At 45.4% G+C, this 27,020-nt stretch overlaps 1 protein-coding gene across 1 annotated transcript in view; it reads left to right on the forward strand.

Moving 5' to 3' along the window:
* The window catches only part of PRR12 (proline rich 12), a 514,104-nt gene that overhangs the window by 352,263 nt on the left and 134,821 nt on the right, over positions 1-27,020 (forward strand). Inside the window, exon 9 of the mRNA XM_086930126.1 lies at positions 12,003-14,146. Within this exon, the coding sequence (XP_086786252.1) occupies positions 12,003-14,146 (2,144 nt within the window). The remainder of the gene's footprint in view (positions 1-12,002; positions 14,147-27,020) is intronic.

Here is a 27,020-nt window from a genome sequence, read left to right on the forward strand (position 1 = left end):
GGGGCACACTCCTAAGCCAGCTACCGATTCGGTGCCTACAAAACCTACGGAGCCGAATATTTAGACGCCAAAGGATTTGCCCTGCTCACAGGAACTTTTTACACCGGATCCACAACAAAAAACTCTTGTAAAGGATCCTAAAACTGGACAATTGACTCTCAGCTCCAAGAAGAGGAGCCAGCACCTCCTCTCCCTGCAAAGAAGAGAGACATTGCAACCTCTCCCTTAAAGGTCCCTTCTCCACCACCTCCCCATAATGTTCCTCCTCCTACACCACCTCCACCTCATCATTCTCCTCCACCATCTTATATACCAGACGATGATGTACACACCGATTCTGATTATGAAGGTGGGGATGCATATTACCCAGTACATACTAATAGTCCCCCTCAGTCACCTAATCCATGGGATGATTACAACACTCCTGATGTGCCTAACTTCCCACAAGTTGATGTATACCCTTCCAGACCTTCCCCACTAGAAGACACCATAGGTTTTAACCTATTAGTCCAAAAGGCTGCACAATATCGATGCAGTAGAGGAAGACTACCTATTAGACACTTTTGACAACACACAAAGGTCTACTGTTATTTTACCAATGCTCAAGGGTGTTATCAAGCATGCAACAGAGGTTTTTAAAGACACCGTCAGAGCTAGGGTCCTCAATCCTCGCATTGAGAAGAAATATAAAGCGGCCCCTGCAGACCCAGTTTATATTAAAGGCCCAGCACAATTAGATTCTTTAGGGGTGTCCAATGCATGTAAACGTGCTAATTCCCAAACAACAGGTGAAGCCTCACCACCAGACAAAGAATCTAAACTCCTTGACGCCTCTGGCAAAAGAACTGCGTTACAAACAAGCAGCTAACATCTGGCGCATTGCCAACACCCAAGCGTTGCTGGCAAGATATGACAGGGCACATTATGACGAACTAGAGTCCATCATGCAGCACCTGTCTGATAAATATAAAAACAGAGCTAGCTAACTAATACAAGAAGGTAAAAATATTACCAATACCTCATTAGTTGTGCCCTGGATGCCGCAGATACTGCCTCAAGGGCAATCAATACCAGCATCCTACTACGTAGACCTGCCTGGCTACATATTTCAGGTTTTAAACCTGAGGTACAAAACTCCATACTTAATCAGCCATTTGATGAGACACACTTATTTGGCCCGTGTCTTTAGAAAAAATGAAAAAAGACACTGACGTAGCAAAATCTATGGGAGCCTTGCAGCAGCAAGCTCCCAGACGTTCTTTTTGGCGCTCGTCATACAGAGGCAACACAAGAGGCTACTCCGCAGAAAGTCCCTCCTCTTCCTACAAAACCCCTGGCCAATCCACATTCACAAAGGGCTACCAGAGAGGGTGTTACAGGGGTAAAAACAGAAAAGGCAGAGGTAAAAACAACACCTCCCGCTCTGCCTCTACCCCTACCCAATGACTTTCCTCTCCTTCCCCCCAACATTCCACTCCTGTGGGGGGAAGACACCAACAATTTCTGCCTGCCTGGATCAACACCACAACAGACAGGTGGGTGCAACAAATTATTCAGTCAGGTTACTGTCTAGAACTAACATCTACCCCCCAAACATACCACCCAAACAGCGTCCAATGTCACAAGAACATCTATCACTGTTAAAGCAAGAAGTAGTATCTCTGCTAGAAAAAAGTGCAATAGAACTAGTTCCTCTGCACCAGCAAAACAAGGGGGTTTACTCTCTATACTTTCTAATTCCAAAGAAGGACGGCTCTCTAAGGCCTATTTTAAACCTCAGACCGCTAAACATATACATACAGTCAGACCATTTTCACATGGTCACACTCCAGCAAGTCCTTTCTCTCTTGTCACAAGACGACTTCCTGGCTACTATAGACCTCAAGGACGCATACTTCCACATTCCCATTCACAAGGCTCACAGGAAGTATCTCTGGTTTGTAATAGACGGGCAGCACTACCTATTCAAAGTACTCCCATTCAGAGTCACAACAGCACCAAAGGTGTTTACCAAGTGCTTGGCAGTGGTGGCAGCGCATCTACGAAGACAGCACATCCATGTTTGCCCGTACCTCGACGACAGGCTCATAAAAGCCAATTCACACAATCAATGCGGAAAACACACTCATGCCACCATCCAGCTGCTCCACAACTTGGAGTTCACAATAAACCACACCAAGTCCCATCTACAACCATCCAAAGTACAACAGTACCTTGGTGCCACAATAAACACCTCAACAGCGCTAGCTTATCCCACTCCAGCAAGGATAGCCAGCATGCAAAATCTCCTACCAAAGTTTCAGCTACAACACTGCCTCCCAGCACGAGTGTTCATGCAACTCATAGGGATGATGGCCTTTTGCATCTTCATAGTACCCCATGCAAGACTTCAAATGCGTCCGCTACAAGAGTGCTTATCACGTCAATGGAACCAGGCTCAAGGTCACTTAACAGACCTAGTGTTGGTAGACGGTGGGACTCATCGCTCTCTGCAGTGGTGGAACACCAAAAACCTTTCCACGGGACGACCGTTCCTAGAGCAAGTTCCTCAGATAATCTGGACTGCGGACGCATCGCTCTCCGGCTGGGAAGCCCACCTACTGCAACACACCATGCAAGGCAGGTGAACACCGCAACAAAAGTTACTCCACATCAATCATCTGGAGTTACTAGCAGTATTCCTGGCACTAAAGGCTTTCCAGAAGCAAGTAGCAAACAAAGCTGTGTTAGTCCGCACAGACAACATGACAGCAATGTATTACATACAGAAGCAAGGAGGCACGCACTCCCTGCAACTATCTCAACTAGCACAGGATATATGGAGGTGGGCCATACCTCAGAACATATTCCTTCTAGCCCAACATGTCCCAGGAGTACAATATACTATAGCGGATCTGTTAAGTCTTCAAACACAACAGACCCACGAATGGGAACTTGATATGCAAGTTCTTCAGCCATTCTTTCAGATGTGGGGACAACCTCAGATAGACCTATTTGCCACCCACGAAAACGCGAAATGCCCAAGTTTTGCCGCCAGATATCCACACCCACTGTCCAAAGGCAATGCGATATGGGTGAATTGGGAAAACAAATTTGCGTACGCTTTTCCACCTCTACCACTCATGCCACTAGTAGTACGCAAACTACAGCAGCATTCTCTGACCCTCATCCTAGTTGCTCCAACGTGGGCCAGACAACCGTGGTACACCACACGGCTACAACTGTCTGTGGTACCACACCAAAAACTGCACCTATCTCCATACCTCTTAACACAGAACCATGGAGAGATCAGACACCCGGACCTAGCTCAGTTCAACCATGCGATCTGGCTCCTGAAGTCCTAGAATTTGGATATTGAACCTTCCTCCAGACTGCATGAATGTCATTAAAGAAGCTAGGCGTCCTACCACTAGGGCATGTTATGCAGCCAAGTGGAAACGATTTGTAATATATTGTCATAACAACGATATTAATACCTTAGATATGGCTATTCAACACATCATAGGTTACTTACTGCATCTTTAAGATTTAACGTAGCCTATACATCTATTAGACTACATCTTACTGCAATAGCATCATATCTGCAAAACAGACAACATCTATCTCTGTTCAGAGTTCCTGCCATTAAAGCCTTTATGGAAGGCCTTAAAAGAATAATTCCTGCCAGAGTACCACCTTCACCTGTTTGGAATTTAAACGTTCTCACACGGCTAATGGGGCCTCTCTTCGAACACCTTCACAAATGTGAATTATAATTTAAACATGGAAAGTTGCGTTCCTAGTAGCTATTACTTCTCTGCGCAGAGTGAGTAAACTACAAGCACTAACATTCAAGAACCCTTTTTGCAAATGCATCAAAATAAGGTTGTTCTGCGTACTAATCCAAAATTCCTACCTAAAGTCATTTCTCCATTCCATCTCAATCAATCTGTGGAACTGCCCGTTTTCTTCTCACAACCACAGTCAGTAGCAGAAAGAGCTCTTCACACATTAGATGTCAGAAGAGCGTTGCTATACTACATAGAAAGAACACAACCCTTTAGTAAGACAAAGCAACTTTTTGTGTCTTTCTCACCACCACACAAGGGTAATCTCATATCAAAATCTGAGATAGCTAGATGGATTGTCAAATGAAACAGATTTGCTACCACAAAGCTAAACGTACGCTATCTGATCCTCCTAAAGCCCACTTTACCAGAAAGATAGGGGCTTCAATGGCTTTTTTAGGAAACATTCTCCTAGATGACATCTGCAGAGCAGCTACATGGTCTACACCGCACACATTCACAAAACACTATTGTGTAGATGTGCAAACAAAACAACAAGCTAATGTGGGCCAGGCTGTTCTCAAAACATTATTCCAAACCACTGCAACAGTTAGGGGTGGTCGTAGCTAAGAGTGCGTACTGCTATATAATCTATGCACAGTGTACAATCTGCAGCTCATATGCCTCGAACGGAAAATGCTACTTACCAGTATGCATCTGTTCTTTGCATGTAGAGCTGCAGAGTTGTACACGCCCACCCGCCTCCCCTTGTCTGTTCCAGTATTATCTTAATTAGATACAAATTACACCTGCATCCTTCCTGTACTTGCAAAGCTCCAGCATTTCCCTAATGGCGAAAAACAATCTGGGGATGGAGCTGATGCCCATGCGCAATGTGGTCCAGAGGAGGAGTCACCTAACTCGTGACTTCCAAAGAACTTTTCAGGACAACAACAAACTGCAAACATCCTGGCCCAACACTAGGTGGCGATCTATGCACAGTGTATAACTCTGCAGCTCTACATGCCCAGAACAGATGCATACTGGTAAGTAGCATTTTCCTTTCAAGGACTTCGACGCGCAAAACTTTCTAAAAACAACTTCAACATCAATATATATATATACTGGACTTCATCAGTTCGATTCCGGTCGTCGGCGCGGGCCGTTGGGCCTACCCACATGGTAAGGCCTACAACCCATGGAAAGGACACCATTCGAAAAATGCCCTGTGTGTTGAGCAAAATTTACCACGCAGCGACCATCACGAGGTGTGTAACCTGTGTTTATCACTTGAACACGACGAGTCGAGCTGCACAGCTTGTGCGTCCTTTCGATCCAAGAAGACCATTCGAGATCGGAGGGCCCGCCGCCGCAACATGCAGAGGTCAGCTCCGGAACCGGTGGATATCTTTGACGGAGGTCCATGTGTCCCCGAGGAAGATTCCGATGATCTCCAAATCATATCTGAGGCAGACTTCTCCAATGACTCCATACCATCAGGTCAACGCGTGAGTAAGACTGCTCCTACCCCAGCCCCAACACCTAAACCAAAGGCTAAGGTCAAAACTCTGCCTTTGGGGCCCAGTCGAGACAGAGACATTGCTTCGAAAGCCCCGCCAGCGAGCCCAGCTCCGAAGAAAATATTAAAGCCTTCCAGTAGCTCCATATCGAGCAAACCGCACGTGCAGATACTGCCAGCTCCCTCAGCACCGAAACTGAAAAAAGTCCCGGTTCTGAAAAAAACGAAACCGCCGACTCGTAAAGACAAGACGGCACCGAAATCAATGAAGCCTGTTTACGACGCTTCCAAGCCGACCAAAACAGCTTCCAGACGAAAATCTTCGGTGCAGAAACCTACAAAGCATGCGTCCGATGCCTCCAAGCAGGCCTCGACTCCGAAAACAATACCTTCGGTGCCGTAAACTATGCCAAAGAACTATACAACAACTCCTAAGGCTAAAGACAAGCAGAAACCAGGCCTGGAGCCAAAAAAATCAGCGCCGAAAGCGATTTCTCAAGAAGAAGAGCTTTTTCGACCGGATCCTTTGCAAAAAAGGATATACATAGATGCAGAAACAGGACATGTTTCCACTATGCCACATAGATAAAGGAAGATAGATACAGCACCTTCAACTCAAATGCCTGTCAAGAAGAAGGATTCAGCCACATCACCTATGCACCCTCCTTCTCCTGTTCTTCCTCTTTCACCTTCTATTCCTTTTAACATTTCACCTCAAAATTCACCTGTTCATTCACCACAAAATTCTCCACCTCAATCTTCACCTCCACAGACACCTCCTCAGAATGAAGATGACTATAACATAGGGAATGGGGGAGACCCAGATGAGCCCTTTCCATACTCTAGTGATGTACCAGACTGGGAATGTCCAAACCCACAAGATGTACCAGATATCCCTGACCCACACACATATCCATCCAAACCATCTCCTCCTGAAGATAATATTGGGTTTGGACACCTACTTAATAGGGCTGCCATCTATCATAATGTAACAATGGACTCAGATGAGGCAGAGGAAGATTTTTGTTAGACACTTTTGAACTCACAAAAATCTGTTCAAATATTACCCATGATTAAAGGGGTCATTAAGAATGCCCCAGAAGTGTTTAAAGATCCTGTACGAGCTAGGATCATAAACCCAAGAATAGAAAAAAAGCTACCCTTAGATTCCCTAGTCGTTTCAAACACTAGAAAAAGAGCAAATTCACAGACATCAGGTGAGGCACTACCTCCTGATAAGGAATTAAAAATATTAGATGCTTCAGGCAAAAGGATAGCTGCACAAGCTAGCAATACATGGCGTATAGCTAATACACAAGCCCTCCTCGCAAGATACGACAGGGCTCATTATGGCCAGTTAGAAACCCTTTTACAACATCTACCTGACCAATATAAGGCGCAGGCAATGACTTTATACAAGAGGGTAAGCTTATTTCAAATGCCTCAATCAAGTGCGCTCTTGTGATAGCAGACACTGAATCTAGAGCAATAAACACTAGTGTACCCTTAGAAGACATGCATGGCTACGCATTTCAGGGTTTAAGCAAGAAGTGCAAACAACCATCTTAAATCAACCATTCAACCAACAACAATTGTTTGTTCCAGGGGTAGACGTAGCATTTGAAAAAATGAAAAAAGACACTGATACTGCAAAATCTATGGGAGCTCTGCAGTCCACTCAACCAAGAGGCTCCTTTCGTCGCTCCTTTTACAGAGGAGGCTCCAAACAAACTGGAGCAGACAATTCAACTTTCTTTATCCTCTTAGGTGCTGCGCCTATTCCAACGGCCGACGGCACCACTACCTCAGGAGTGCTGCCGTCGGCCGTTGGACGTTCAAACCTCACCTGCGCAATGGAACGTTCAGCACTGGAGCTGGACGTTCCATAGCTGCTAAGAGGTTAAAACTATACGCAAACATCCTCCAATAGAGGATATTTTAGAGGAGGTTACAGAGGTAATAACAATAAGGGAAGAGGTCTAGGTAATAGCAACAATCGATCCTCTTCCACCACCAAACACTGACTATTCAGCTCCCCCAACAGCATACCACTCCTGTAGGGGGGAGATTAACACAGTTCCTACCTGTCTGGAATTTCATCACAACAGACAAGTGGGTAACACAGATTATCCAGTATGGTTACTGCCTAGAGCTTACAGCTACCCCTCCAAATATACCACCCAGACAGCGTCCAATGTCCACAGAACATCTAACGCTGCTCCTACAAGAGGTTCTCACATTACTGCAAAAAGATGAAGTAGAGTTGGTTCCATTGCAACATCAAGGAACAGGGGACTTACTCTACTTCCTAATCTTCAAAAAGGATGGGATCCTAAGGCCAGTTCTAGACTTAATATGTATATACACTCAGATCATTTTCACATGATCACTTTACAACAAGTGCTCCCAACAAGGCGATTTCCTCACTACACTAGACCTCAAAGACGCCTACTTTCACATTCCCATACATCCTTCTCACAGGAAGTATCTCAGGTTTGTGCTAGAAGGACAACACTATCAATTCAAAGTCCTTCCTTTCGGGGTCACAACCTCACCTCGAGTGTTCACAAAGTACCTAGCAGTGGTAGCAGCACATCTCAGAAGACAACAATTCCATGTCTTCCTTACTTAGACGTTTGGCTCATAAAAGCCAAGTCATTCAACCAGTATGTGCAACACACATCTCAAACAACTCTGACACTGCACAACTTGGGTTTACAATAAACCACACCAATTCACATCTACAGCCCTCTCATGTACATCAATACCTAGGGGATACCATAAACACCAATACAGCTCTAGCTTATCCCAGTCCGGCCAGGATACAGAGCATTTAAGCCTCAGTCACAAAGTTTCAAAACCAACACTCTCTCCCAGCCAGAGTGTTGATGCAATTATTAGAAATCATGGCATCTTCCATTTTTATTGTACCATATGCAAGACTGCAAATGCGCCCATTGCAGGAATGTCTAGCACATCAGTGAAATCAGGCACAAGGACAACTGACAGACCTGGTGTTGGTGGACAGCCGCATACATCGCTCTCTGCAGTGGTGGAACACCAAAAACTTGTCCAAAGGGGGCCGTTCCTCGAGCCTGTTCCACAGATAATACTGACAACGGACGCATCCCTGACAGGATGGGGAGCACATCTACTCCACCACACAACTCCAGGAAGATGGACCGCTCAACAAAAGGTGCTTCACATCAATCACCTAGAGTTGCTCGCAATTTTCCTAGCACTAAAGTCTTTCCAAGTGCACATACATAACAAAGCTGTCTTAATCCGGACGGACAACATGACAGCCATGTTCTACATACAAAAACAAGGAGGCACACATTGTCTGCAGCTGTCCCAGCTCGTACAAAACATTTAGAGATGGGCCATTCCACAAAAGATATATCTGCTTGCAGAACACCTTCCAGGAGTTCACAATCAGATAGTCGATCTGTTAAGTCGACAGACACAACAGATTCACGAATGGGAACTACATCTGCAAGTCCTTCAACCATTCTTTCACAAGTGGGGTCATCCAGACATAGACCTGTTTGCCACACACAAAAACACAAAAAGCCCAACCTTCGCCGCCAGGTTTCCACACACGCTGTCCAAGGGCAATGCGATATGGATGAACCGGTCAGGCAAATTTGCGTACGCTTTTCCGCCAATCCCACTAATACCACTAGTAGTACGCAAGCTGAGACAACAGTCTCTCAAACTCATCCTGGTAGCTCCTACATGGGCACGCCAACCGTGGTTCACCACACTGCTGGAACTCTCTCTAGTTCCACACCAAAAACTGTCTCTGACACCATCCATGCTAACACAGAACCATGGAGACATCAGACATCCAGATCCAAGTCAACTGAATCTGGCGATCTGGCTCCTGAAGTCTTAGAGTTTGGTTACCTTAACCTGCCACCAGACTGTATGAATATCATTAAAGAAGCCAGAAGACCTACTACTAGAGCTTGCTATGCGTCTAAATGGAAAAGATTTGCCATTTACTGCACTAATAATCAAATTGATCCTTTAGATGCTTCCATCCAAAATATTATCTGTTACCTTCTCCACATACAAAGATGTAATCTGGCATATTCATCTATACGTTTACATATTGCAGCCATTGCTGCATACCTACAAAACAGACAACATATGTTGTTGTTTAGAGTACCAGCAATAAAACCTTTTATGGAAGGATTAAAAATAATTATTCCTCCTAGGTTACCACCCTTTCCAGTGTGGAACCTAAACATTGTTCTTACCAGGCTCATGGGGCCCCCTTTTGAACCTTTACACAAATGTGGACCGCAATTTCTCACATGGAAAACAGCTTTCCTCATTGCTATTACCTCTCTTAGGAGAGTTAGTGAGATTCATGCTTTCATATACAAGAACCAGTTTTACAATTACACCGTAACAAAGTGGTTCTAAGGACTAATCCTACATTCCTTCCTAAAGTAATTACTCCTTTTCATCTAAACCAATCTGTAGAGTTACCAGTGTTTTTTCAAAACCCAGACTCTGTAGCAGAGAGAGAGCTCTATACACACTAGATGTCACAAGAGCTCTTCTTTATTATATCGATAGGACCAAATCCTTTCGCAAAACAAAGCAACTATTTGTAGCTTTCTCTCCACCGCATAAAGGCAACCCCATTTCTAAATCAGGAATTGCAAGGTGGATTGTTAAATGTATACAAATATGCTACCACAAGGCAAAACGCACATTAAACATTCCTCCTAGAGCGCACTCCACACGCAAACTAGGAGCCTCCCTTGCTTTCTTAGGGAGCATTCCCCTAGAAGACATCTGCAAGGCAGCAACATGGTCTACAATACACACCTTCACTAAACACTATTGTGTTGATGTGCAAGCTAAGCAGCAAGCTGCAGTAGGCCAAGCTGTCCTCAAAACTCTATTTCAAACTACTGCAACAGATACAGGAGACCACCGCTAGGGGAGATACTGCTGCACAATCGATGCAAAGTGTAGAATCTGCAGCTCCTATCCCTCGAACGGAAAATGCTACTTACCAGTATGCATCTGTTCTTGGCATGTAGAGCTGCAGATTTGTACACGCCCTCCCGCCTTCCCGGGACCTGTATCTGTTCCAGTTTTATCTTAATTAGATATACACGCATGGGCATCCCTTCTTTATTTCTACTAACTCTATTATTCCCATCATCGCAAAAAACAATCTAAGGATGAAGCCGATGCCCATGCGCATTATCGTCCAAGCGAGGAGTAACCTATCTCGTGACTACAAAGACTTCTTCCAAGACAACAACATACAATCATCCGAGCCCAACACCAGGTGGCGATCTAATGCAAAGTGTAGAAACCTGCAGCTCTACATGCCAAGAACAGATGCATACTGGTAAATTGCATTTTCCTTATACCGCTTGGGCCAGCAGCAGTCTGGCAAGCTCGGCGCATGACATTACTGGAGATTCATTCATTAAAAACTATTACTGCATTTAAATGCATTTGAAACTCTACAACTCAATGGTCTCACTGGGCCCGATTCACAGAACTAACTTAAGACAAAATCCTAAACTTACTACTTTTGGTATTCACAGAAGTTAGGATTTTGTCTTAAGTTCGTCTTAAGACAGACTTAAGACGGACTTAAGACAGACTTAAGACAAAATCCTAACTTAAGTCTGTCTTAAGACAAACTTAAGACAAAATCCTAACTTCTGTGAATACCAAAAGTAGTAAGTTTAGGATTTTGTCATAAGTTAGTTCTGTGAATCTGGCCCACTGAGTTTATTCTTTTGCTCGTCAACCCTGGTGCAGGTGGTAGGTAAACCCCATTGGTGTTGTAGCATTCCTACATGTCCAAATGGGGGAGAAAGAGCTTGGCTTAGAAATATTTGAGGGATCCTGAGTTAAGATATGGACAAGCGAAGCTACTTCGCCAATTTACTCCGAATGTAAGGAAAATGTATTTAAGCCCCTTGTGCTGTGGTTCCTCGCACCGGTGTGACTAAGAGCAACATGTTGATCCTCCGAGGTTTGTTGTAAGGGCTTCAGACTGGCTGATAAATGCTTCACAAGTGCTGGTCTTGTAGGATTATAGGGTTGTTTTGGAAATAAATATTGTTGTGTCTCAACAATATAGAATAGAGTTCTATCTAAATCTCCTGATGCTGTTGTTGGTAGACACAAGGATTCCACCAACTATCCTCTCAAAACACAGACTCCTGCCTCGTTTGATATTGGCGGCTAGGCTCATCACTGTGAATACTTGGCAGACACCCACCCTTCCCCCCAACTGACAGCAATGTGTGGTGGGCCAAAAATTGTCTATATGTGCTTAGCTCTCGTTGAGAATACGATGTGCAGATTTAAGGAACCTGTATATTGAGGGATCGAAGTTCCAAAATGTAGTTAGGGAACTGATGTCTTATATGCTGTATAAAACTGGGGTGTGTCAGATGAGTTCTTTCAGACAACAACGAATCCACAAGGCACTTTATCTATTATCAAGAGGTTGTGTTTTTTTACTGTCTTTGTTATTGCACAAGTTCTTGTCGCTATTGTAATAGATACGATTATATATTCATATGGACTTTGCTTACTACGCTCCTCATATGCTACACCGTGGAACTCCGCATTAACTGAAATTAAAATACATTTGCTGAAAATGTTACCCAAGAACCTTTTTCAACAAAGCCCTGAAATGTCTTATTTCTTTCTCTCCTTTCTAGAAGACAGACCCTGCCCAAGACTCCTATCGGCAAAAGTTTAATTTTAACAAAACCAGAGAAAATAGAAAAACCTGAGAGGTTGGAGAGGGCAGAGAGGCTTGAAAAAGTGGACACTGTTGCAAAAGCTGAAATGGTACCCAAGGCTGAAATGGTCGTGAAGAGCGAAAGGGTGGTGAAAGGTGAAATAGTCGCGAAGGGTGAAATGGTGGCGAAGGGGGAAATAGTGGCAAAAGCTGAAAATGTGACTCAAGCTGAAATGTTAGCAAAACCTGCAATTATATCAAAAGCTGACATGGCAGCAAACACTGAATTTGTAATAAACACTGACGTGGTAGCAAAAGCTGAAATTGTGGCCAAAACTGACATGGCATCAAATGCTGAATTTGTGACAAAAACAGTAGAAACAGTCAAAATGAATGGGACGCCAGGTATATCGTGTGAAGCAGAGACGTCTGCAAAAGGAGAAATCGTTGGAAAGATAGAAACGGTTGAACCATCTGAACAAATGGACATTCTGGAAGAAGTAGATGCAGTGGATCAGGTGGACAAAGTGGAACAATCAGACACAGTGATGGGCACAAGGGAGAAAATGGACGCAATAGAAAAAATGGACAGAATAGAAAAAATTGACACGATGGAAAAAATGGACACAACAGAAAAAATGGACACAATAGAAAAAATGGACACAATAGAAAAAATGGACACAATAGAAAAAATGGACACAACAGAAAAAATGGACACAGTGGAAAAAGTGGACACAATTGAGAATGTTGACATGGTGGAAGAAATAAATACATTGGAAAGGTCTTTGAAGGAAAGAAAAGTGCACAAGGGTGAAAGGCACTCAAAGGCAAATAAACTGGACAGGGTCGAAAAAGCACAAAAGTGTAAAAAAGCAAATAAGGGTGATAGGCCACCAAAGTCAAGTAAAGCAGACAGAGTTGATAGGCCACCAAAGATAGATAAAATTGAGAAGGTGCATACACATCCAAAACTTCATAAAGTAGAAAAGGGTGAGCGACAGCTCAGGGCTGAAAAAATGGAGGAGGTTGACACTCCACCTGTGTTGGATAAAGTGGACTCAGTTGAAACACCATCAAAGTTGACCAAAGTTGAGGTAGTTGAAATGGCACCCCCGGCAGTTATGTTGGAGACAGTAGAAAAACTACCCATGCTAGAAAAAGTAGAAAGACCACCCAAGGCACATAAAGCAGCAAAGGCTGAAAGGCCACCCAAGTCTAGTAAAGCTGAGAGATTGGAAAGACAGTTAAAAGCTGATAGACAAGAAAAATCTGAAAGGCCACCAAAGCCAGACAAAGTAGACAAGGTTGAAAGATCACTGAAACTAGAGAAGGGGGAAAGGCCACCAAAAGGAGATAAAGTAGAGAGGGTTGAAAAATTCCTCAAAGCAGAGAAGATAGAAAAAATGCTGAAGTCTGATAAAGTAGAAAAGATTGAAAAGCCACCAAGAGCAGATAGAATAGAAAAGGTTCCAAAACATCCAAAGACAGATAAAGTAGAAAAGGCTGATAGGCCATCAAAGCCAAATAAAGTAGAGAAGGCTGAAAGACTGCCAAGGGCAGATCGAGTAGAGAAGGCTGAAAGAGTACCTAAGCCGGAAGAAGTGGAGAAGGCTGAGAGTTTTCCTTTGGCACCTACTCTAGAGAAGGTAGAACATTCTGTGATGGCAAACACAGTGGAAAGGTTTGAGGCGCCCGTAAAAGCAGAGAAAATGGAAAAAAATGAAAAACATCCTAGAGTAGATAAAGTGGAAAAGTCAGGTCGAACAGAAAAGGTGGAAAGATCTCCTAGAGCAGAGAAATCATCAAAAGCAGAGAAGCTTGAGAAGCCAGAAAGACTTGTAAAGGCAGATAAGATGGAAAGGCTAGAAAGATCTGCTAAACCAGAGAGAGTATTACGTGCTGAAAAGACTGAAAAACAGCCAAAGGCTGAAAAAGCTGAAAAGCTAAATAAGATGGAGAAACCTGCGCGAATAGAGTCATTGCCCAAAGCTGCGACAAAATCCAAACAAAAGCAGCCCAAGATCAAGGCGGAACCACCACCTAAGAAACGAAAAAAGTGGTTGAAAGAAGTAGCATCTTCATCTGACTCGGATTCATCCCCTGATCAGCAAAGTGAGGATGGTAAGTCTTTGCTTTAGGCTCTCTTTCTTGTAAATATGTAATGCTCTCATTTTGTGAGAGTATTGTGTAGCTAGTACCTTATGATTCTGAAAACAACTGGGGGGCCTGACATAAACTACCAATTAGGCTAATCTGGCCTGCAGATTGATTGCTATGTGTTGTAGAGTTATACATATACAATTTAGCATCCTAACTACCATTATTGTACAGTGGCTGTATCTCAGCGAACCACTTTTATATTAGAATGATAAGTTGTGAAATATAGAATGAGCTGAAACAAGCCAATCAGTTGTATGAAATTCTGAAATAATGTATTTAATGACATTGTTGTATATGAACTTTTTCCCATGAACCTGTTCTTTGACATTTTCCAACTGATTTTCATCTCCAGGATGGTGAAACCCTATTGGCAAATTTCCTTTATGTTGTATTAATCCCTACAGGGCCTTTTTCATTTCATTTTCATTTCATGAAGCTTTATTCGGTTCAAATAGATGACCATAAAAGCACAAACAAGGTACAACATGTTAAAAAAGGAATAAAAACTAATATTACATATTTCATAACATCATATCATATCAGATGTAGGGATTTACATTAAAATAGACATATCTAACCAATTGATCAATATTTCAGTTAAAAATCATACTTTTCCTGGCGTTGATGCACTGATATTTAAGAAGTTTGCAGTATAAAACAGATGTCTGCCGATTCCAAGTTAAAAATTAAGATCATAGCATGTGTAACTGTACGTACTCCGTACTTAACAAATATGGGTTTAAGAAAAGCAATACGAAAGTGTGTGTACAGTTTACATAACAACAGAAAGTGTACAGTGCACTGGGTGGATACATCATCACACCTACAAGGCCCAGTCGGGTGTTTCTTGATATTAGGATGGGCTACCAAATAATGGGCCATTCCGAATCGGAGCCTGGTTAGTACAAATTTGTGAGAGTTCCTAGTTACCATAGTTAAATATGAAGGGAAACCTTCTGCTGTAATATACCTATTATAAAAAATAACAGTAGACAAAGATCCGGCTGCAATTGCCCGCTTTCTCCCCATAAATGTCAAAAAAGTATTTTTCATTTCAGATTTGGAGATCATAGATGCTGCACCGGGGTTATCTAAAAGATTGAGATTAAAAATGGATGATAAACAGGCAACAACATATTTTAACCAGGGAATATTTTGGTATTTGTCCAGGCATAAACAATCCTCAACAATAGATCTATTAAATTGCTTATCATCCTCTAGCCAAATAGACTGCCAAGTCATCAATGGCCTAAGGCATAATAGATCAGCTAAGTGATTGACTACTAGCTCTCGATGAATTAGTTCAATCGAAGCTGACATGGGCAAACAAAGGAGCCTTTTTAAAAATAAATTTTCCTCCAGCTGCAGTTCTGAAACACAGCTGTGACCCCACACTCCTGCCCCATACAGTGCTATAGTAGCACATCTAGCCTGGTAAATCTTGAGCATATCCCTGGAACGACGATCCCCTACCTTAGCAGCAAATCTGTAAATGCCATGGGCATTTTTTGCCATTTTATTCCGGATGTTAATAAATTAATTTTTCCATTGCCTATCATTAGAAAAAGTAATACCTAGGTAACAAAATGTTTCCACCTGTTGCACCTTCTCTCTATCTACAAAAAAAGTATTTAAAACTCTAGCTTTAGCTCCACAGGTCATGGTGTAAGTTTTCCCTTTATTAATTACCAATTTTCTATCTTTAATAAAAGAGGAAAAACTATCCATTAGTCGCTGTAATCCCACCGGGGTCCTAGAAAGTAAAACAGCGTCATCGGCGTATAATAACACCGGCACTGGTACACCTTTGATCTGAGGGGCATCAGCATTAACTTTTTTTAAAATGGCATCAATTTCATTAATAAATGAAATAAATAGGAGGGGAGCCAGAACACATCCTGTCTAATTCCTCTTCTGACACTAAATTTTGGGGTACATTCTCCTCTAGTTCCAAAGCGCACACTAGTTTTCAACTTCTCATATAACCTGGCGAGGAAGAAGATTATACCTTCGGGTTCGCCTAGCTTCAACAGCGTTGGCCATAAAAGTGCATGGTCTACCATATTGAAAGCACTACTCAGGTCTGCAAAGCAGAGGTACATTGAACCAGGTTTAGCTTAGGTGTACTTCCCGATCAATAGATCAAGATTAATACATTGATCAAGCGTACCCCGGCCTTTTCTAAAACCAAACTGACTATCAGCCAGTATACCATTCTGCTCAGCCCAATCCTCTAATCTCACAAGCATAACTCTACTCATCACCTTGACTGATGAGTCAAGGAGAGAGATCAGGCGGTAGCTTTTTGCGTCAGACCTACTACCCTTTTTTATAAATTGGTACTATAATCGATTCGCCCCAGGTTGCAGGGGGCTCGGTACACACAGCTGCATTGAAAACAGTTGTAAGAAGAGGTCCCCACACCTCTGGTGCTGCCTTATAAACATCTATAGGTACCCTATCAGGGCCCTGAGCTTTCCCTCCTTTACTATTACGTATTCCACATTTAACCTCCTGAACAGAAATATCAAGCGGCAAAACAGCCCACTGATTTGGACAGGTCTCAAAAATTCTGTTGGTATCAAAAATATAAGAGAAATGGGCAATCCACCCTTCACTCGATACATTAGATGTTAACTCTGGTGTTTTTTCTTCTCTTAGGAAGAGGGAATTAACAGTGGCCCAAAATAGGGTGCAGTTTGAAAGTTCTGCCGCTTGGTTAAGAGAATCCCAAACCAGTTGCTGCAGTTCGCACTTCCTCTGTTTGAGCACACGTTTCTACTCCATTCTCAGATTAATTATTACGTTTTTGTCCCTGGGCTTATCTACTAATGCCTGCTTGAGTTTAGTTAATGCAGCAGTGCAGTGGTGGTTGAACCAACCTGATCCACCCCTACATTGCCTACTGTTACGTCCCGTAAATTTGGCATCCATCGCTTTATTAATTACATTAAAAAGTGATAAAACTTTTTCGGAATCAGATCTATTTTCTAAAATAAAAACAATGTCCAGCAGGCTCTCCTTAATTATAGAGCTGGATAATTCATTAGCCTTTTCTCCTACCCATCTTAGCCTTACCCCATTGGTCCTGTGTGGTTCCACATTTGTAATTATATTACCTACATCAGTCGAGCTACCTACCCAAAGGCTAGTGTTCAGAATAATTTGATTGTTATCACTTATGTAGTAACTTCAATTCGTGGGGGGACACCGTAAGGAATAATGTTCGACGACACAATCACATGGTCGATGACAGAAGTGGCGTGCCAATTTTTAAAGGTAGGGATGGGCAATCCATCAACATCTTTACAGCACTCCACTATTTCCAAATCATAACAACCCATGGGCTTATGCAATGCTTCGCCATACCCACTGTGACCAAAATGCAAAATATCCCACCCCGCATTATTGGTAACCCCACAAACCTTCTGTGCTGACATTTCGCACAATGCAATATTGAAATCCCCCACCCAGATAAAATCAAATACAACATTCGCTTCCTGGCACAAGTTATCAATAGCGGCGGCCAAATCTATTACTAATTTAGCCCTAGTACCATCGAAAATATTGTTGTAGTAATTAATCAATAAAATATTGTGCTCTTTGCCCTCTATTAGCCAAAGGATCTGTACAAGATCACTTACTGGTATATACCTATTAACCACAATAGGACGTGAAATGGTTACAAGTGTGAGGAGACCCCCTTTAGGTCTACCTGGACCCCCTCCCATCGCTAATAAATTATAGGAAACAAATCCGTCATAATTAACTTCACTCATACTCCACGTTTCCTGAAAACATAATATATCGTGGGCATTAATACATTTTGTCCAACCCGGGTCCCTCTCCTTTGATTTCAGCCCTGCCACATTCCAGCAGACAATTGTTGTACCTTTACCCCTAGCACTATCACAGTCATGCACCAGACTGTTATTTCTCCCCCCACTCTCATTCTGGATTATTTTACTTAGGTCCCCACATTCAGATAGGGCACTTTCACCCATCCCCTGATCAATATCTATACTAATTGTAGACTCTGGCGCCACAATATTGCCCTCACAAACAGCCACAAAAGGGCTAATAGACTCCCGGGGTCGGGGCTGCCCTATCTGCTCGGGTCAATCGTTGGCATCCATAGAATTTAGAATCTGGTATCGATTTTGAATCACAAGATCAGGGTGTGGCCTCTGGTTAATCGGCCAGGGTTTACCTCTTCTACCATCACGAGAGGAAATACCAGGAGGGCTATAGAAAAACCCAAGTGAGCGGGCACACACCTTACCATCAGTAATCGGTAGGGATGAAGCTCTCAAAAGTACAGTGGCTGCATGTTGTGGGTGCTTAAAATTTATTATAACAAAATCACCCCTGAAACATTTCCTGGCACTCCTAATCCAGTTCACCCTTCTGGTAGTCAAAACTTGGTCTGAGAATGCAGTAGGAAAACCACAGTATCTGTGCAACCAGGACACCGTTTTATTTTTTAGGGTCTCATGTGTTTCCTGGTATTTGCCATTCTCAGCTGGGGGGACATTGGTTAAAACTACCACGTATGGGGCACAATCAGGCGGGAGATTAGTAGCGCACCTATGTCTTACCTCAGTTCAGTCTTCATTACCGTCGGCTTTTGTTACAGCCTGACTATCATTACAGACTGGAGGCGCGGAGATTGATGGATTACATGTACCGTTCTGTAGTAGGGGATCTCTGTATATAGTCATAATCTAGTGAATAGTCCCGCCCATGTGCGTGGACCCCGGAGCAATCAAAATAATCTCTTAAAGTGGTGAAAAAATGCAGAACTGCACAGACACTTAAGAGAGAATTAGACCGATAATGCAGCCTATAAACAGGCTACACTGTCCAGTTCTTCAACTAGAAATTCCACCAAAAATCCACAAACAGCAAAGTCTGTCCAGATTTCCCTTGCTTCAGCAGCAAAAACCCTCTGGAGTGATAGAGAGGAAGATATGGACAGACAAGCCCCATAGGCTGCCATTATGTGGCTCAAAACAGGATACTGTGCCTTTAAGAGAACTTTCCAGAACTTCACAGTATCACAGAATGCACTGCAGGTCCCTTTTACTTTCAGTTCTTTTTTCCGGCTCCTGCTAGCAGGACCCTGTAGCATTGAGCTCTCCCTTTTCAAGGGTTTTTTGGTGATTTTTCACTACTTTTTCAAAGTTTAGTGCTTTGGTGCCTTTCTCCTTGGTGTTTGCACTCTGTTCTATGTCAAATATGCCTGCATTATTCGACAAATGCCCGAAGTGCTCCAGGAAGAGTTCAAGTTCAGTCATTTGTATAGTGCACTACTCACCCAGAGGGTCTCAAGGCGCTTGAGTGAGGGTGGGTGCATTATTTATCGAATAGCCAGGTTTTTAGCTGCTTTCTGAAGGAGAGGTGGTTCTGTGTGAGGCGAAGGTGAGTGGGGAGAGAATTCCAGGTTTTGGCCGCTAAGTAGGAGAAAGATCTTCCTCCCATGGTGGATCTATTGATGCGCGGGATTGTGGCGAGGGCTTGATTGGAAGAACGTAGTTGGCGGGTGGGTGTGTAGAAGGACAGTCGATTGTTGAGGCATTCAAGTCCTAAGTCGTAGAGGGCCTTGTGTGCGTGGGTGAGGAGACGGAACGTTATTCTTTTGTTGACTGGAAGCCAGTGGAGATCTTTCAGATGACCGGAAATGTGGGCTTGACGGGGGATGTCAAGTAAGAGTCTGGCTCAGGAGTTTTGGATGCGTTGGAGTTTTTTCTGTAGTTTGGTTGTGGTTCCAGCGTAGAGGGTGTTTCCATAATCTAGTCGGCTGGTGACTAGTGCGTGGGTGACTGTCTTTCTTGTTTCGGTTGGGATCCAGCGGAATATTTTTTTGAGCATGCGTAGGATGTTGAAGCATGATGATGAGACGGCGTTGACCTGTCTGGTCATTTATAGGGAAGAGTCTAGGATGAAGCCCAGGTTACGTGCGTGATCTGTGGGTATGGGTGCTGTGCCCAGAGCCGGTGGCCACCATGAGTCGTCCCATGCAAGGGGGTATGATCCTAAGATGAGGACTTCCGTTTTGTCCGAGTTTAGTTTTAGGCGACTGTTCGAATGTCAGCAGTCAATTCCAATGAATAGATTAATTTAGTAACAATAGAGGCAGCGATACGCTACGATGCCAGGCAATCAATTCCAATGAGAAGATAAATTTAGCAACAATAGAAGCAGCGATGCGCTACGATACCAGGCAGCAACCAGGCAGGCAGGGCGGGGAGCAGCGTCATGTCCCAGAGGAGTGTGTGATCTGTCAAGGATTCTCTGGCAGGACCCAGAAGGACAGAAAGAAGGTCAGGCTTCAGGGCCTTGAAGAAAGGAGGCTGAAGGCACAAGGTGGGTCTGGAGGGGCTTCATCTGCCAGTGCTGAGGCCTCTGGGGGGCTCCCCAGGGGCAGGAAGACCAGCAAGCGTCCCCATTCTCCGTCTGGGTCGATTGCACCGACTACGGCGTCAAGAAGGATGACTACGGTCTGTTCCCCGTCGTCGGGGGCGAAACGACGTCGACGCTCGGCGTCAAAGAACCTTACCAGGCCACCATCGAAGTCTCCGGTGACTATTTCGTCGTCTTCGTCGAGTGATCGACGTCGAAAGGCTCGGCGCTCGCCGTCGAGGCGACACCACCGTTCGCCGACGGCGAAAAGGAGACGATCGTAGTCGAGGAGATCGTTGTCGAGGAGTGGATCGCCGTCGAGGCACAGGTCGCCGTCGAGGCGCAGAAGATCGCCGTCGAGGCGCAGAAGGTCGCCGTCGAGGCGCAGAAGGTCGCCATCGAGGCGGAGGCGTTCGACGCCGAGGAGAAGACGCTCGACGTCAAGGGACCGACGCTCGCCGTCCGGTCGCCGTTCTTCGACGCCGAAGAAGAGTGGAAGGAGGCCTGACGCCATGGGAGGTTCGCCAACGTCCCAGGCTGGTAAAGAAGGCGGTTCACCGGGCTCGGTGTATTCCGAGGTATATACCCCGTCACAGAGGCAGGTTACGCCACCGCCTCCATTGCCGAGGGGGTCCCCCTCCGAGGAACCCTACTCCTCCTCCTTTACCACCACCTCAGCCCGTACCTCGGTTGCCAGAAAAGCCGCCTCCGGTTCCTCCGAGGTCTGTCTCACTACCTAGGTTTCCGACCCCTCCCAAGGGGACACCTAAGCCGAAGGCCCCGGCCAAGCCTAAGTCGCCCGCTCCTGTGGAACCGGCGAATCGGCCGAGGAAGTCCCGATCACGCTCCGGACGGAGAGGAAGATCGAGGAGTCGACGTAGATCCTCCACCAGATCCAGGACCCGCTCCTACTCGCCGACTTAATCGGACTCCCCTGGGACCAGGGTGTCTCCGGTGGACGACATAAGCACATTCCAGGAGGTTCTCCTGAGGAGGCCTGCGAAATTGAGTATCACGGTGACGGCTCCAACACCAACGACGTCCGTGATATTCGAAACGCTTCACAAGAAGCATTTGTCTCGCCCTCTACTACCACTAGTACCTGGATTGGTAGAACCTGCAGAGGAGCTGTTCCTCACACCAGCGGTAGTAAAGGCCCCTCCCTCCCGACTTCTGAAGTAGTACAGGGCCCCGGATTCGGATCCTGCCTTTCTGAGGATAGATCCAGTACCGGATTCGGTGATAGTGACAGCGGCCAGGAAGTTACACTCTACCTCCCCGTCATCCACCATGCCGCCAGATAAAGAAAGTCGATGGATCGACTCGGCTGGAACAAAGGCTTGTGGGACTGCGTCCACGGCCATGAAGGCGTCCAGCGATACGGCGCTGCTAGGACATTATGACCGGGCCCTGTGGGACTCCCTGCAACAGTTCGTGGAACTGCTACCAAGAGACAAGAGGGAGGACTTCCAAGAGATCCTCAAGGAAGGGATGCTGGTGTCAAATCAGGTCATCAGCGCAGCGGCGGATGTCTCCCTGTTGGCTGCCCATGGTTACTGTCATGGGATCAATCAGCGGCGCCATGCATGGCTCAGGCTCACGTCACTCAAGCCGGAGGCACAGCAGCGGGTGGCCAATCTGTCCTTTTCCGGGGAAACCTTGTTCGGAAAACACACAGATGATGAGATGGCCCGCATGAAGGTAGAGGCAGAGATCCTTACGGCTGTGGGCTTGGAGAAGCCCAAAGAAAAGAATTCCTACCGCCCGTTCCAGAGACGGTTCGGTGCTCAAGGAAAAGGACGAGGGCAGTCTTCGGGACAGCAGCAGCAACAACAGCAGCAGTTCCGGAGACCCTTCCAGAAACGCCAGAAGGGTAGAGGGGAACAGCAGTCCTCTACCGCGAACAAGGGCCCGGCCGGGTCGCGACCCTGAGCTGTTACTTCCCCTTCATCCGTTACCCGCTCCCGTGGGGGGAAGCGCTCAATTTTTTCTGGCAGAGTGGAGAAAAATTACTCAGGACAAGTGGATGCTGAATATTGTTTGCTATGGATACAGTCTTCGGTTCATCAGCCCGCCTCCAGCGATCCCTCCGGTCAGCTCACAGTATCAACTGCGCGAGCTTCAGGCGGAGGTCGATATCCTGTTAAGGAAAAGGGCGATAGAAGACTTACCTCTGTCTCAAAGAGGAAGAGGTCTGTACTCCCGGTTCTTCCTGGTTCGCAAGAAGGACAAGAACGAGTTCAGGCCCATTCTGGAGTTGCGACAGGCAAACAAGTGGATTTGCAGAGAAATGTTTTGCATGCTGTCGTTGCATCAGATTTACCCTCAGTTGCAATTTGGAGACTGGCTTTGTGCAATAGACCTACAGGATGCGTACTTCCATGTGCCCATTACATGCAAACACAGGAAGTTTCTGCGATTTCAAATCGGCACCAATTATTATCAGTACACAGTACTGCCATTCGGGCTGAAATCTGCGCCCAGAACATTCTCGAAGTGCGTGGTAGCGGCACACCTATGGAAGAACAAGGTGTTTGTCTACCCGTACCTGGACGATTGGTTGATCAAGGCCTCCTCCTTCTGGGAAGCTCAAGCACACTTCCAGAAGACGTGCGTTCTCTTGAACAAGCTGGGGTTGCACATCCACATGTGCAAGTCTGTTCCGACTCCGGTCCAGTGCATTCAGTACTTGGAAGCCACCATCAATACGCTGTCAGCAAGCGTGATTTCTTTGGAGGAGCGGCGGCAATCGATCCTTCGGAAGGCTCAGGCTCTTATGACCGCTCCATCTACAACAGTGAGGACGGTGTCTTCTCTACTGGGGTCGATGGCCTCTTGTATCTTCCTCACTCCTCATGCACGGCTGCACATGAGACCGCTGCAGGAGTGCTTGGAGGACCAGTGGGACCAGAGGAAAGGATCTTGGGACGACAAGATACGACTGTCTCTGCATGCTCTTCAGTCTCTGAAGTGGTGGTGTTCAGCGGAGAATCTCCTCAGAGGGGTTCCCTTCCACAAGGACATTCCCATTCAGACTATCGTGACGGATGTCTCTCTCCACGGCTGGGGAGCGCATTCGGGAGATTTACAGATTCAAGGAACATGGTCCCCGATGGAGTCCACGTACCATATCAACTTCCTGGAACTCAGAGCTGTTCACTTGGCACTGAAGGCCTTTCATCCATCCTTCCAGACCAACTCTCTGCTTGTACAGACGGACAATACGACCACGATGTATTACCTCAACAAGCAGGCGGGCTCGAGATCACGCACTCTGTCGCAGGAGGCGCAGGCGATCTGGCACTGGCTTCTGGCCAGAGGATTGACGATAACGGCTACCCATCTGCCAGGTGTGCAGAATGTTCAGGCAGACGCACTTAGCAGACTGATTCAGGAAAACCACGAATGCGTCATAAACGACGAAGTACTAGGAGAAGTCTTCGAAAGGTGGGGGACTCCAGACTGTTCGCCACCGCCGAAAACAGCAAATGCCGAGACTTCGCCTCCAGGTACTACCAGCAAGGGACTCTGGGGAATGCGCTATGGATCAACTGGTCGAACAGCTTTCTGTACGCTTTTCCACCTATTCCCCTGATTCCAGCGGTGCTCATCAAGCTGTCCCAGTCCAGGGCACGGATGATCCTGATTGCCCCGGAATGGCCCAGGCAGTGGTAGTTCACGGACCTGCTTCACCGGTCTCTCCTTCCGCACATACGGCTGCCGTGCAGGCCGGACCTTCTCACGAAGTTCGGGGGGCAGATGTTGCACCCGAACCTCTCATCTTTGAGTTTGGCGGCATGGCTCCTGAGTTAGTGCAATATGGCCTTTTGAATCTACCAGATGATTGCATGGACAAACTGAAGGAGGCTAAGTGACCTTCCACTCGGACTTCCTATGCTTACAAGTGGAAGAGGTTCTGTATCTGGTGCAAGTCCAAGAACTATGACCCTACGACGTGCAAGGAAGACGTCATCCTTCTTTATCTTCTGCATTTGGCGCAGTCTGGCCTTAATGTTCATTCCATTAAGGTTCATCTCGCTGCATTGACTGCCTACAGGAAATGCCCTTCACAGACTTCCTTCTTCCAGAACCCTTTGATCAAAGATTTCTTGGAAGGCTTGAAGAAAGTATTCCCTCCTGTCCAGCTTCCTTCGCCTTCATGGGAATTGAATGTGGTGCTGTCCAGATTGATGAAGGAGCCTTTTGAACCTATTCATAAGGCTTCGCTGCAGCACCTGTCCTGGAAGGCGGCGTTCCTCGTGGCCATTACATCGGCCCGCAGGGTGAGTCAAATTCAGGCGTTGTGTTGCCAGGAACCTCATACTGTATTTCATGCTGCTAAGGTTGTTATGCGTACTCACCCTAAATTTCTTCCCAAGGTTATTTCTGATTTTCCTGTCAACCAAGACTATAACTTTGCCTACGTTTTTTCAGAATCCTTCATCTCCAGCGGAAAGGTCTTTACATTCCCTGGATGTTAGGAGGGTGTTGAAATTTTATCTGGATAATACCAAAGATATTCGTAGGTCAGACCAATTGTTCATCAATTATGGATCAGTCAGGACGGGTCTTGCTACCTCTAAGCAGTCCATCTCTAGGTGGATTGTGTCCTGCATACAACTGTGTTACCAGAAAGCTAATAAGACCTTAGGGGTAAACCTAAGGCTCATTCCACAAGGGGCAAAGCTGCCACGACGGCTTTGCTCCGTAATGTTCCTATTGCAGAAATCTTCAAGGCCGCCACTTGGAAGTTGGTTCATACCTTTGCTAAGCATTACTGCCTGGACACTGATGCCAGGGCAGACGCTCAGGGTGGGCAGGCTTCGCTGCGAAATCTGTTCGCACAATAGTGGTGTTATTTCTCGTTTCTCCACCGCCGCTTTGGTGTGGGGATGGGCTTGCCATTCTATTCACTAGATTATGACTATACACAGAGATCCCCTACTACACAAGGAGTAGTTTCTGTCCTGTAACTCCAGTTCTGTAGTAGGGATATCTCTGTTATAGTCATAAGCGCCCGCCCTCCTCCCCGGTGGAGAGAGATGTTCATGTGAGGAATGCTACAGGTCTGGCATGTTACGCCTTCAAAAAGAACTGAAAGTAAAAGGGACCTGCAGTGCATTCTGGGATACTGTGAAGTTCTGGAAAGTTCTCTTAAAGGCACAGCATCCTGTTTTGAGCCACATAATGGCAGCCTATGGTGCTTGTCTGTCCATGTCTTCCTCTCTATCATTCCAGAGGGTTTTTGCTGCTGAAGCAAGGGAAATCTGGACAGACTTTGCGGTTTATGGATTTTTGGTGGAATTTCTAGTTGAAGTACTGGACAGTGTAGCCTGTTTATAGGCTGCATTATCTGTCTTTAATTCTCTCTTAAGTGTCTGTGCAGTTCTGCATTTTTTTCGACACTTTAAGAGATTATTTTGATTGCTCCGGGGTCCACGCACATGGGCGGGACTATTCACTAGATTATGACTATAACAGAGATACCCCTACTACAGAAATGGAGTTACAGGACAGAAGCTACTCCTTATCACTAGGGCCTACATCTCTCTGAGGAGCAACATCCTTATTATCACGATTACTTAATGGTAATGTCATTTGACTACCCGCTACTTCTACAGACTTTTTAAGTAGTCCACCTAATCTATTGACTTCAGCAGTTAGCTGATCAATTTTAGTTATGAGGGGTTTAACAATGCCCTTAATCTTAGAGTCAATAATACCCACTAAATTCTTAATTAGTTCAGCATCCAATATAACAGCGTCTTCTTTAACCGTGCTGTTATCATCCTTGTCCAAAGTATTAGGGGGGTAACTGCTCTTTTCCTTACAGGGCGTGACCCTCCCCGTTTAGTCTGAGCTTTTCTGCATGCCCTTACCACTCTAGAGACTGGAGTACGTGGATGCTGTGCAGTGGTATTAGTAGAGTCATCCAAGTCGACTAAGTTAGAGATGTCCTGCCCGGGTATATCTTTAACAGGAGCATTGGGATTGTTAGTGCTACTACTTTCATCCAATACCAATGAAACCGGCACTGCTTCCGTAATGGATGGCGGGGGGGGACTGGCTAAACCCAGCGACTGCCGCCTCTCATTATTGATCTTGCTCACAACCTTCACTAAATAATTGTCTAGGGTATGAGGCACCTGGGTAGCCTTTAATTTAGACGTAATTCACAATTAAAAGAACCGATGAAAAGCTTCTTCAAATTAACACAGAAATGAAACCAGTTATAACAAACCACCAACTGGTATAGTCACTAATTAAAAAGAAAAATAATAAAATCTCACTACATATAGTGCCAGCTAAAATAAATCAGGGTTTCTGGCCCAGCCCAGTCTCTTTCTGTCTCGGACTGTCGCAGACTGTCCGCTCTTTGTTTGGGCTTCGTCCCGCGCTGCGACCCGCGCTGCGTGTCCCAGAGTAAGTTTTA

This window comes from Lissotriton vulgaris, chromosome 7 (assembly GCF_964263255.1).
Source record: "Lissotriton vulgaris chromosome 7, aLisVul1.2, whole genome shotgun sequence".
Lineage (NCBI taxonomy): Eukaryota > Metazoa > Chordata > Amphibia > Caudata > Salamandridae > Lissotriton > Lissotriton vulgaris.